A 13,961-nucleotide genomic window follows, 5' to 3' on the forward strand; every position below is an offset into this window, starting at 1 on the left:
AAAAAAAAAAAAAAAAAAAAAAAAACGACTAAACTGTGAACATCTGAGATCACTTTGTGTAACCAACACTCTTTGTTACTGTAGCCCGTCTCCTAAGGACCAAACACATGAAAGGTAAAAAGCCAAGATAACTATACTTGAACTCGAACACACTAGCAGACCAGAACCACAGTGGGTTTTTTTATCCAGTATGTTTATATTGAAGTTACAGTGTGCTGTTTCCAGCATGTGCTTTGCAGGTTCTTCCTCTGCGCTGCAGAGATCTCTACATCCATTATGCAACTTTTTTTTTTTTTTACAGAATATTTTCAGGAAAATAGATCACCAAACTTCACATGACTCTGAGGGGACTGGATTCTGATAATCAACACGGCTTCAGCACTGTTAACACTGTTCTGTACATGTAGACACTGGAAAACATCTGTTCCTCCATGCAGAAGCATTCGTTTGTTTTACAAGTGCAATACCGAGTGTTACTTCTTTGAAACATTATTTTTTCAGTCGTTTTGTAAAATCAAGTCTTGAGCAGTTTATTTTTTTTGTGTAATATTAAGTTTCCTGATTATTTTTCTTCACTCAAATCAATTTTGTAGGTTTTCCTGAAGTGTTCAGCAGAACTTTATCCAGTAGGAGACTCTCAAGAGAATGGGTCAGTAGAACCAGTACCTGGCCCACTTTTGACAAAAGAAAACTACCGTTACAAAAGACTTAACTAACACTAACTTTCTCAACATCTAAATTTGAATTGTTTTCACACTTCTCTAATTTTTAGCAATTTCGTTTTGTACCTATTTTGACTAAAATTAGATCTTTTTTAATTTAATATGTATTTTTTTTCATTCATAATGTTCAGATTTTTTTCCTGATGAATGAAATGCATTTTTTTCCTTCACAATTTTATTGTATTATCTGAATAGTCTCTTTATTTTGGTGGAAATCTATAAAAAAAAAAGAATAGAAGGAGATCTAAAGAAAATGTTTTGACGCGATGAACCGTTCTTTCATGTATAAGTGGATCTCAGGCCAGTCTCTTCTGTGTTTTTTTTTTTTTTTTTTTTTCTTTTCTAAGGACAAAACGTTTTTTGTCCCTCACAACCAGACTCTGAATCTACTGGCAATCAGTCATTTTCATGGAACTGTGTGATTCTGTGTCGGAGCTGAAATATCGTCTCTGTTGTGCTGCGTTCAGCCATGAGGACTGCAGGTCACCCTTTAACTCTGATTGAGTTTTTCTACCACTTTAGTGAATCTCAGCAGTCTGGCAAAATGGGTTGAAGAGTTTAGTTCAACAACTGTTTGGTCTAAAGATGTTTTTCCATCATCAAATGTTCAAGAGATTTAGTTTTTTTATCAACAGGACAGAGTTTCTCTGGAGTTTCTTACTGTTCACGTCAGAGCCAAAGGTCTAACTGCTCCACGTCTTGCAGTCCTCTGTTCTGTTTGGTGTTTGTAGACTTCCTCTTTTCTAATCCTGGATTACAAATAATCTAGATTTTTCTGTATATAGTTTACACACCTCTGACTGCAACTCTAAAATGCACTAAAAAAAAATCTGTGCTCTGCAGGTCCGTCTTCTGCTTTAAGTGTTTCCTAATGTGAGGAAATTGTCTGAATATATGTTTATTTTTCATTCTGTGTTGAATCTGAAAAGGGCCAGTTAGTGTTTCTGACACTTTGCATCAGAGATGTATAACATCCCGTCGTTCATATAAAACAAAACGAGCTTCATCTTTTTAGTTTCTGTCGGTTTCTAGAGCAAAGAAAGAAACGCGACGGCTTCAGTAGCATCAAAAGTAGACCTCGGCGTCTGTGTGGCTGCATGATGTATCTGTGACTTCTACTGTATGTATATATGTGCTTGTACACATTTGGGCTCGTGCGTATGCATGTGTGAGATGAGCACATGTGATAGGCACCTCGCCCCATCACACACAGCAAATCCTATTTTGTTTTGGTACTAAGTACGCTTCCATAGGGATTTGTTTGTAATTTATTTGAAATAAAAAAAGAAAAAAAGGGAGCTTGGTCGTGCTTTATTTGTAATCATCTCTTGAGATATTATGTGCACATACATTTTTTTAATTATCATATGTTAATTTAATACTAATATCCTTTTATTTTTAAATTAACTTTTATTTTATGCCTTTGGCTGCTTATTTCTCCATTAGAGTTGATGCTTCTTATTAATCCTAATTAGTCCTGCATTTATCAGTCCAAATAATAGTAATGTTTTTTTTTTTTTTTTTACTTTTTTTAACCAGGGAATTCTTATTGAGGTTAAAAATCTTTTTTTTCAAAGGAGAAAAAAAGAAGTCAAATATGTCTTGCAGGACATAAACTCAACCACTAGGTGGCACATTGAGTTTACTGTAACATGCTAAGTTTTTTTTTTTTTTTTCTCTCCTGTACACTGAGTGGAGACGTGGTTTCTGCTTGGAAACGGAGCATATGTCACTCAAGAGGGCTGCAGCTCAGCCTTTAGCCTGGTAGCCTCAAACATTTTCCCTTTCATGTGGAAAAGTTGGGAGTTCACTCTCCTCCGGTAAGATGGATAGAGCTTTTGACAACCTGGATGCAGCTGGTTTCCTGGAAATCTGGCAACACTTTGATGCTGATGGTGAGAACATCTTTTTTTTAATCCCTTAATAATCATTCTAATAAATAATGACATTTTATTTATTAGAAAATGTGACAAATCTAAAAAACTAAGATTTGTATTGAGAAACTGTAACTTTCCACTGCAGAAAAATAAAACTGAATTAGGAATATTTGGACTTTTTTTCCGTTTGGCACAAAAATGTGTTTGACTTTATTCCAGATGTTTGTAACTTATGTTTCTCATTTATTTAAAGACAATGGCTACATTGAAGGTAAAGAACTTGATGACTTTTTCCATCACATGATGCAAAGACTGGGTCCACAGGTAAGACTGCATTAGAGTCTGTCCATAGACCATGATACCTGTAGGAGCGATGCATGTCGAGTAACAACTGAACGTTTTTGTTTTGTTTTCCATTAATGCAAAAATTTGCTGTTAATTCAGTTTGGCCACCATTTTGATTTGCTCACAGCATTCAAAAAGTACAGCTGAGATCAATTCCAGCTTAAAATGTCTTTTTCTGGTCAGTGAGTTGCAGCTGTGTGGGCTGGCGTGGAGATTCGACTGCAGGATGGGTGGGGTTCCCCCATATGGATGTTTGACAACCCAATTACGGAGCTCTGGGTTATGTCAGAGGAAAAACACTCAATGTGGTTACAAATTAACCCACGAAGAAGAGCTTTTGAGCATGTGCACTAATGGCTCATGGTGTTTACTGAACAATTCCAAATGCTATTACTGTGAGGAAGATTTCCCAAATGTGATGGAAACATGCATGTGTCACCCATGCATGGACTCTCATGGATGGGTTATATCAAAAATAAATTACTTTCTCTATATTTTATGTTTGTTTTCTATCTTAAATGCACTATTTTCCCTCACATGCTTCTATTCCGTGTTCCTACCCTCCAGGTGAAATGATATGCATTGCTGTAAAATGAACGTATGGCAGACTGAGCATGCCTAATTTACTGTAAGGTTTATTCTGAGGACAAATACAGAAGAGTGGCACCACTCTCTATGTGCTCTGCACTGCATGAAGCTATGATTCAGACTTTAGCACCATGGATCAACAGGTTTCTATAGTGACAGTGCAATGAGTGGAGGTCAGAGAAAAGAACTGGAAGCTTGGCTAATTAGAAGAACTTCACCAGCTTTAGGTTTTTTTTCAGTTTTGTGGATTCAAATGAGAAATCCCACATAAACATTCTCCATAAATGTACCGTGTTAATTTATCATCACAAGACCGACCAGCCGCCGTGCAACTTCAGCATTCTGTCCAAAGGATTTATGGATTTTTAGTGACTGATTATTTATTGACTTCACTTTCCATCTGGTCTCTTAAAGGAGAAAGCCACAGAGGAGCGAGTCCAGGAGCTGAAGCAGAGATTTATGTCCGCCTATGACGTCACCGCTGATGGAAAGCTGCAGATTCAGGAGGTACAGCTTTTAGCACAAACCCCTGGCATTGACCCAGAGCCTCTGGGAAGGTTTTTTACTGGTTGATTGTGACCCTTTGTTTTACCCTTTGGTGCCTTTTGATGCAAATATGGATCAAACCAATTTGGCTCAAAAATCACTTTAACTTAGAGTCTACTTGAAAGCAAAAACATGAGTGACATTTATTTTTTAAAGCTGGGCTGAAAGAAAGAAACTTTCTCATTGATTAATTTGACATATTTAAAAAGTTTATATGGAGTTTTGTAGTTTATTATAAGTTTTGTTCGCTTCAAGTGATTTCAATTCATTTTTGTGCGTTTTTCCTCTATTTCCAGGAGACTGTCATGTCCATGTACATTCTCTTTTCCTGTTTTACATTGAATAGTGCAGGAACAGATTAAAATTTTGATATGTTTTCAACTTTTCGGGTTGTGGAGGGCTGCAAGAGCTGCTCACATGCTTGGTTTTATTGAAATGACTGTTTAGGAATGTGATAAAAGGTCATAAAAACTGTTAAAATGAGCAAATGTGAAGATTAGGCCGTTCTTAAGAATGAAATTAAAAAAGTTTCAAAAATTGTATATGATGAAATATTAAACAATTTATTGATTCAATCTCACATACTTATATTTCTTTGGAGCTTTGTTAAAAATCCAATTCAATGAAAGTGGTGTTTTTTAACATGTTCTTGTAGCATTTTTCTCATAATAGAGGACATATAAATGAAAGTCTCTGTGTTTCTTTATTTAATTGTTGTGAATCAGAGGCAGACAAAGTAGTAAAATATACAATTGGCTGCTCCTCTCTATCATGATTCATCCACAAATAGATCCATGAACGTCTTTGTTTTCCTCGTCTGAGCCTATAGCTCAAAGCTGTGCAGATGGATAGTTACAACATTGCTTACCATTTTTGTTGCACCGAAAAGTTAGGTTGTGGCTGTAAGCTAGCGAGAGAGAGTGTAAACAAAAGGATGATGGGAAATGAGGGGGGGTTTACTCTGCTCTTACAAAAGATCAAAAGATAATTGGTGTGGGGCTTAACCCATTGTCATTTTTTAAAGACTACAAAATAAAGATCACAAATAGAGGCAGTAAGGGTTTTTAATCTTTTTTTTTGACAATTCTTTATTTTCATTACCAATGAAATTCATCCCAACATCAGAGACTGTATTTTGACTAAATAGCAGAATTTTTACTCTTTTGCATTTAATATTTTATTAAGCTCATTTTATTTTTCACAATTCTTTTACTTTTTTTTTGCAGAATCAAGCTTTCTCGGTTATTCTCTGGCTTTACCTAAAGAATATTAATGGTGGAAAAAAGCTAAATTTCCTTTAGCTTCTTTTTTTTCTTATCTCCCAGCATTCACCCACTTTGTCTGTTGTTCAGACGTACTTGGCTCTTTGTCTATTATTTACTTATCTCATGTTGCCATGACATTAAAACATCCTGGCTCTTTTTAGAAGGACGCTGTTTTCCGGGGCTGCTGACTGACATCTTTTTGCACGCTCAACGATGAAGAAAACAGTCATAAAATACTAGTTTTAAATGTATAAAATGTATATCACATTTTTTTGTGTTTTATTTTAAATTATTGGACACATGTAAAGCAAAAGTGTCCCCTCAGATTGCCATTATGCAAATGAAAGCTTTTACAGTCTGCAGCTGTTCTCCAGAGTAGATGAAAAAATTTCAGACCTCCGTCTAAACGCTGTGATGCACCTCCTGGCAGAGGAAGCAGTCCCAATGCTTCATCCAAATGAAGCCAATCATTTTACTTCACAGGAAGAAACGTTTTACTCCCTCATTAAACCACTCGCATGATGCATGACAGCCACAGACCAAAAGCCTTGGCAAGTTTCTCAAAGCTGAAAAAATCAATACTTGTCTTCTGTAAGTGGCCTGCTGGTACAGGAGCCATTTACTGTAGCTCATGCAGGAACAGAGAGTTCAAGGCTCTTATGGTTTCTGCCTTTTTCTCATCCTTTCTTCCACCTAATACCATCATTTTAAAGTTTTGCTGTAAATTGCATTTACTTATTCCTCATGTAACAGCAACAAGATGATCATTTTTTTAAGGTTTTTGACACAAGCATCAATGCCGAATTTGCTCCTCGATGTAATTTATTGTCAACTGTAGACCCCCATAAAAACATGTTGACATTTTGAAATGTTGTTATTTAATTAAATTCAGATAAATCATAAATATGGAATGTGACGGTCTGAATTTTCTTGAAGTTAAACTTTATTTATTTTTCTCCTCCTATGGATCCTGATACATTTTATTTTACTCAAAGAAATGAAATCAGGTATCAACAATTACAGAGTTGCAGATGGCAGGAAACAGCAGCTGCTTCATAACCCATAAACTGAGCTTCAAATAAGTTGAATCTCTGGAAGGAAATCCCAGTTTGTACAAAAATCGTTCTGCATTTTGCTACTAGAAACCATCATTGAACTGTTGCAGATTCTGGCCAGTGTTGTTTATTCCTGCAAGGATGGAAGTTGAATTTTTGTTTCTCTTAACTAATAAGAATATGTTTGTCATTATGTTCTTTTAAATCTAAGTTTTATTATTAAAAGTAGGGATGCAACATGGATCTAAACTTCAAAGATTAGTCAAATCTTAAAATTTGGCTGAGCGTCTTTATATTTTTCACTGCATTACATGAAAGTACAGTAGATGGTGCTAAAGAGACGCTGGCTTATACTGTGTTAATTAGCAAAAAAAATAAAAAATAAAAAAAGATAAGGAATTTAACATCAAAACTATAACAACTTTCAGGTTTGGTAGAGAATTCCCCAAATTTCTAGCTTGAATCAACATCAATGACTCAATGTTGAATTATTGATGTAGTTTGACTGATGAGGTTTTAAGCACGTCTGCAGTGCAAACAGCCTTTTGTGATCTCCTTATCTAGAAAACATCCAATATCAGCTGTTAGAAAGCTGCCATCTACTGTCATTTACAATCTGTTAATTGTCCGTGCTCGAACTGAGACATAAAACACATAAACCGGGTTTTGCTGTAAGCGCTTCTTTCGTTTTCAGGCTTGAATAATTGTATGCTATTTCTGACTCAGATATCATCAAAGGAAGACAATAATGTTATCAGAAAGCCTCAACATCCTGTGTTGCTGCAACTTTAAATGCGACTCTAGTCTACGGGCAGTTTCACAGCTCTGTCAGAGGAAGCTCGAGCCTCTTTCAACATTTATGAACATTCAAAACTGAAGCTTCTCCATTTTTGCAAAGTAAGTTGTTTTTTGTGTGTGCTTTTATTAGATTTAATGGAGTTCTTCGGGTTATAAGTCAAATTTGGTTGTATTTTTCTTACCATATCTAAGTACGTTTATTTATTTTTGCCTGCTATACACATTAGATGTAAGGAATATCTACTAAACTTTCAGAATCATGAGGAAAATTAAAGCTCAACAAGCCTTCAACTGACGCATCGGCCCTGTTTGTGACACTGAACTGTGCTGGTTTTCCATTTTACCATCTGAATTACTGCAGCACTTTCCAAAGAAAGAGCATTGGGATCAATTTAATCTGTTAATGGAAAGCTGACATTGTTCTAAATGAACAGACATGAGCAGAGTGAACTGGAGAGAAGCCAGAATGAGCTGCTGCAGCTGCATGGCTGCTTCCTCTGTAGATGCTTTTGTGGTACATTTCAAAGAAAACCGTGTTCGCTTTATTTGTGCAGGTTTTGAATGCCTGACCTGCACTAGGCTTTAGAGTTATCCATCAGGATGACTGGTATTCAAAAATAGATCAGTTAAATGGAAAATCTTTTTCTGAATGAAAATATAAATTTTACTTTTTTTTTCAGAAGAACCTATTTCTAATTAAAGTGAGATGACGTATCATAAAGAATACATCAAAAGGGTTTTAATGTTATGAAAGCCACAAAGCTGATGCAGACGCTGTGTTCATCTCTGCCACCGTCGAGGAGTTTCTCCTCAGACTCATGCTTTCCGGCCCTTTTTGAAATTCCCCTCAAAGACTCAGCAAGACCAGTGAAGGACTCAGCTAGCTGTACGAAAACAAGCTGCTGCGCCTGAAACAATTTTATCTTACCGGACCCCCCTTAGCTGATGGCACTGCCCTTGGCTCTATCAAAACTTGCCAGTGAAAGGCAGGTGTGTGTGGAGAAGAAAACTGCTCCCTCTTTGACCTCAGCACTCCCGCAATCTCCCTCCCCTCCCAAGTGTAGTCTGGATGCGTGCTCCTGGAAGCTGCAATTGGACTAATGCAAAGGTGTCCCCTCCCCCCTGCTATCCTACCCATCAAACCTCATGGATTGCATCTACAAATGTATTGTGCTTCTGTGTTATGGTGTATTTTTTTGCTTGTATCTAAACATTGTACACAGTGTTGAGATATTACCTTTTTTTGACACCCATGCCCTAGCCCCCCCTATTGTGGTCTTCTACTCCCATGCTAATAAGAGGTGCTATTCAGTTGAACCTTGAATTGTCTATGTATACCTCTCTCTGTTTCTCTTGTTCTGGGTTGTACTGGAAAACAATGAATTTCCCCTCCGTGGGACTAATACAGATAACTACTTCTTCTTCTGTCGTCACCATACTTCCACATTAAAACATATCAAACCAGGAGCGCAGTGAAATTCAGTTGTTCTGACACTTCTCTACTGCATTTCAAAGGACAAAGAGTGATTACACAATTTGCAGCAGGTGCTTTGAATCAGCGCCTACCAGCTGCTCTTTCCTCCTCTGAGCAAATCCGTTTTTTCCTCACACCTCTGCTCTCCAACCTGTTTTCCAGCTGGCCAACATGATCCTGCCCGAGGAGGAGAACTTCCTGCTCATTTTTCACAGGGAGGCCCCCCTGGACAACAGTGTGGATTTCATGAAGGTAAGGTTGCAATTAAACACCATTAGGAAGTGGGGCGTTAGATCAGTATGCTTTTATTCTGAAAGGCTAAAAAAAATGAAATATAAAGTGACTTTACAATTGTGAAGAGCTTTGAATTCAATACAAAAAATGGATCATGCAAAAGAGGTAAAAACAGCTTATTCTACATTTAGATTGCACAAGAATCGAGAGTAGTCTGATCTTTTAAAAATTTTTTTCACTGAGTTTTCTAAGATCCTTATTTAATCTTGCAAATGTTTTTACTGATTTTTGTAATGTGCTTTAGATCTGGAGGAAGTATGACGTCGACTGCAGCGGCTACATTTCAGCTCAGGAGCTCAAGGTGGGAAAGAACTCATCCAAAAATTACCCAAATCTTGCAGTTAAATTCTCAATTATACTCTACTCTTAAATTATTCATTAAATTTGTTGTAGATTTTCTGTCTTGTATTTTGTTTGCTGTTGAAATTCAGAAAAATTGCTTCAAATTTTTCTTTTATTTACTCACTTACTTGAGTGTTTCTGGCTATTACCTTTCCTGGTTGTCTTTAAGCTACAAAATGTTCCCCACAGGCGTTCCTGAAGGATTTGTTTGAGCAGCACCATAGACAAGTGTCCTCTGACAAGCTGGAGGAGTACACTGATGCCATGGTGACATTCACACACATTTAAGTCAAACTTTCTTCACTGCTTGCTGTTCAGTTCAACTTAAGATCACTTTTAGTTTGGTGTTTCAAAAATAAATTGGAAACATTTAATGGTTCATTTCCTCTTAGAAAAGGAATAAAATTCAAATATTTCAATTAAGAACTGCCTACTGTACTAAAGGCTTCTATAGAGAACTATACATTTCTCATCAATTTTTCATCAATTTTTATTTTTTTTTTATTTTTTTTTTATTAAAAGTTGCTCTGGGTTGCAAGTTTATTTAACCAAATACAGGAACAAGAATGGTCCGGACATGTCCTTTTCAAAGGCAAATAACAGAAAATATACTAGACTGAATATATGCACTGATGTATTTTTTTTGTGTCATGAAACCAGGAATAGAGTAGCACAACAAATGAATGATTATTCAGATGACCACAGCATAAAGAACATACTAACAAGTCAACTAAACTCTTCATTTCGTTTTAAAATCACAAAAATAAGTTGAATTTATCCTCCTCTGTCACTTTGGAACAATTTTGCCAAGCCTAGCACCATGAGCGAAGGTTCTTCTTCTGCGTTGCTATCAGAAGCAATTACCTATTCACACGCCTGCAGTGCCCTCTAGTGGTTTTTTTTTAAACACATGCAAGTCGCACCACCAAAACTATACAAAAAAATGATGCGACTTATACTTTGATAAATATGGGTATTTGGAATATAGATATTTTTTCAACTTTTTGAGCCACTTTGACTTATTAAAATCTGCTTTTTTATTTGTCTCCTTAGACTTTTATTGAGAAAATCGTTTGAAAAGACAAAGCAAAAAGAATCTGCTTTTAAGAACAAACAAAGAAGGGCAAACTCAAACAGACTCATTTACTTTGATTTTTAACTAAACTTCATAAAGGTTTGTTTGTTGGCTTACAGATGAAGATCTTTGACAAAAACAAGGATGGTCGTTTGGATCTCAATGACTTGGCCAGGTAATTTCTTTTCCCCCCTAAATTACATTATTTTTTTATTTTTATTTCTTTTTTATCATTTTGTCCCTTTTGTTTGGGGTGGTATCCTTTTTAACGTCTGATTTTCAGTAACTCATCCCTTTATCACAAAGGGTCTTGGCCCTCGAGGACAATTTCCTGCTTCAGTTCCATCTGGATGTAAGTCATGTCTCTGCTTTTCTGATTAAAGCACTGATAGACGATCATGAATTGTTTGTTTTCCTATTTATCTGACTTTAAACTAATTTTCCTCTTTTGTTTTCAAAGGCCAGCAGTAAAGAAGAGAGAAAGAGGGACTTTGAGAAAATCTTTGACCACTATGATGTGGTAAGGCCAGAACTAGATTTGTGTTTTAGTGCAAAATTTGTAACCATGAGATTAAAATATATTTTTAAATGTCAAATGAGTTTTTAAAAACTAAATTTAAAAGTTCCAACATTGAAGATGGTCATAATGCAAATATCCCTGTAGATGATTTCCTGCTAGGGTGACGCCAGTGTTTTTCAGCCATTTAAACTGTAAGGATCCATTCTTCATTTAAGTTTATCCAACTGTTAATGTTTAATTCACCACAATCAACCTCATCCATGACTCTTTTCTGGAAATGGTGGGGAGGGATTTCCCAAGAATTGGCTCTCTTCCTCAAATACATTTCTGGATGTTGGATGACTTGTTTGTGTGTGATTTGGTTTCAAAGTCTTTTGTGCTTCTGAGGCTTTTACCCAGCTAAAAAATCTCCTGCTCTGCCTCCACTTAACTCTGATTTTGTGCTAAAACGTGTGTTCCTGTTTAAAACTTGAAGAAACTACAAATTAAATTCTTTTTTTTTTTTTTTTTTTTTTTGCACCTGGAGGTCGAGGAATTGAGAATTCCTTCAACTGAAACACAGAAAATGTAAACAAATATTTTAATATATTCTTTTCTTTGATTCAGAGTAAAACTGGAGCTCTGGAGGGTCCGGAGGTGGACGGCTTTGTGAAAGACATGATGGAGCTGGTCAGGGTAAGATTTTCTGCTGCTTTGTTGGAGGAGCCTCAAATTGATTCATACGATTTCTGTTATTTGTTAATCTTTTGTGCAAAACACTTTTAAATTTGGTAGTTTATTTTTTATTATGTCTCTTTAAATGAAAATGTATTTAGGGTTGGAGAATGCTCCCCCCCAAAATTGTTTTTAGCATAAAAATGTCACACATCAAGCTGGAACTATTTAAGCTATGATTTTTTTCTTTATTATTATTATTATTATTTTTCATTCCATGAACTAAAATGGCGAAACCTCTTGAATCGAACTGTTGAAGGAAAAATATTTTGTAATAAAAACTGTATCAGTTAAAGGAAATGGACAATTATAATATGTAAAAGGTTATATTTGAAACAATATTTGGATAAAAAGATCTTTCAAAGCTTTTAATATATATTTTTTTTTTAAATGGTTACCTTTTAAAAGATCTCAAAGCATAACTCTTCACTTGCCCTGTTCTGACCTTGTATGTTGCAGTTTTGAGTCCAAAATGATTTGGATCAAAGTATTTGCTGAATGAGTTAAAACAAAATATAAATAAAAACTTGTTTTGCTTAAAAAATCTGCTCTTAGAAATTATTAGCTAACATTCTATTCAGTGTCCTTGAAAATGAAAAATCTAAATTCATTTTTGAAGTTTGGATGGAGAAAAAGGAACAAAATTGCAAGATTGATTAATTTTTTTTTCCCCGCTTTCATCTTGAAGTAAACTGAAAAGTCATGATCATTTGGCCAAAGAAGGAAACCAATTTAATTCTAAGAATAAAAATGTAGGCTACTTGGTGCACTTTCAGCTTTGCTGGGTCATTTCAATCTTTGCTGCATGGTTGGAAATCTACAATATTCATAATGCTTCTCTTTTATTCTTGTTTTAAACCTTTTAGCTGCAAATTCACTTTTGTTTTTGGACAAAGAATGCAATAATCACATTACTTTCCCTGTTTAATTAATTTGTTGTCACTTATATATGGTCTTGTCTTTTAAAATACTTTGTGAATTACACAGTCCTCCATTAAACAATAATTCTCTGCTTTAACCAAAATTCAACAATCACTTTTGTTCTTTTATAAAATGATTTTGGGCGGAGTACAAAGACTAAATTCCTTCCTCAAATATCCTTTTCTTCTCTGCAGCCCAGCCTCTCGGGTCCTGAACTGGACAAGCTCCGCGCGGTTCTGTTGCGTCACTGTGACGTCAACAAAGATGGCAAAATCCAGAAAAATGAGCTCGCTCTGTGTTTGGGAGTCAAGTCATAGCCACAGTCGAAATTCCTGCTACTACGAAACGCCGACTCTGTGCATGTGAAGTGGTTTATGGTAAAGTGCTGTGAGTACCTACGGGTTTATCTGACTGCTGAGTCAGTTTGGTGTGAGGATGACACCAGAAAAATTAGTCTGTGAGTCGTGATGAAAGCAGTTTAGCCACAAAGGTTTTCTTTAAGCACGTTGGCTAAAACTGACATTTATATGCTTCTGCCTGAAAAGCTTCATGGGATGTTACATGTGCTGCAGCAAAACTGATTGTTTTGAATTTAATAAAGGAACTATGCTGAAACTGAGTTTGTCTTGATCTCTTATCAGACATGAGATGACTCTAAAGATGTCCCCCGACATTAAAAAATGCCTGTTGAACAACACTGGGCGGTAATCTAGATTATTTAACCAGTGGACTTGCAGCCATGTGAGATTTTAGAGAAATTGTTGTTCTGAAATTCTTTTTTTTATATAATCAAAAAGATGTTAAATGTCTAGATGAGAGGTGAGATTTTTTTTTTCTGTTGAGCAGATTTGGGTCTTAACAATGGCCATAGTCCCAGAAAAATACATTTGAATTTCCTATTATGATTACCTCCATGTTGCTCCACGTTATGAGCACTATAAGCAAATAAGGTAAATTCTATTGCAAAAAAGTGACAGCCATTTCCAGCAAATCCTTAGAATTATTTGTATACATGCAAACTATGATCTTTCCGATTTGTACGGTGGCCCTGAAGTGCAAATTGCATCAACAAATTGACAGTTTAAAAGCAAAACAATCCTGTATTGTTTCGTGCCACATAACTTTCAGTTGAAATTATGAATATACATATCAGCAATACCTTTGTTTTTTTTTTTGTTTTTTTTATTGTGCTTGGTTTTTAAAAATTTCACTTTGATTTCTGGAAATTGCATCTTGTTGTGTTTGCTTGTGTGTTGGTTACTGGAATTTTGTTTTAAAAAGTCACGTTTTTTTCTTTTTTATAACCTTTTTTTTTAGTTGTCCTTGTGATCTTTATGTTTTTGTATAGAGTAATTCGTTGATTTGATTTGGACTTCAGGGCCACCGTAGATTTGAATTTACAGATGTACTTTAGAAAATATACCA

General features: G+C 35.6%; 1 protein-coding gene across 2 annotated transcripts; it reads left to right on the forward strand.

Moving 5' to 3' along the window:
• The first annotated feature begins 2,426 nt into the window (after positions 1-2,426).
• Positions 2,427-13,155, forward strand: LOC112143317 (secretagogin). Of its 2 annotated transcripts, XM_024267191.2 has the most exons (11): positions 2,427-2,617; positions 2,853-2,923; positions 3,947-4,039; positions 8,833-8,922; positions 9,209-9,265; positions 9,496-9,573; positions 10,501-10,556; positions 10,688-10,733; positions 10,842-10,901; positions 11,508-11,576; positions 12,731-13,155. In XM_024267191.2, the coding sequence occupies exons 1-11, from the start codon at positions 2,548-2,550 to the stop codon at positions 12,851-12,853; spliced, it is 813 nt and encodes a 270-aa protein (XP_024122959.1). In that variant the 5' UTR covers positions 2,427-2,547; the 3' UTR covers positions 12,854-13,155. The 2 variants fall into 2 exon arrangements, with proteins under 2 accessions (XP_024122959.1, XP_036071606.1); XM_036215713.1 differs by lacking the exons at positions 2,427-2,617; positions 2,853-2,923; positions 3,947-4,039 and adding an exon at positions 8,251-8,361.
• The last annotated feature ends 806 nt before the right edge of the window (positions 13,156-13,961 follow it).

This window comes from Oryzias melastigma, linkage group LG16 (genome assembly GCF_002922805.2).
Source record: "Oryzias melastigma strain HK-1 linkage group LG16, ASM292280v2, whole genome shotgun sequence".
In the NCBI taxonomy this organism is placed as follows: domain Eukaryota; kingdom Metazoa; phylum Chordata; class Actinopteri; order Beloniformes; family Adrianichthyidae; genus Oryzias; species Oryzias melastigma.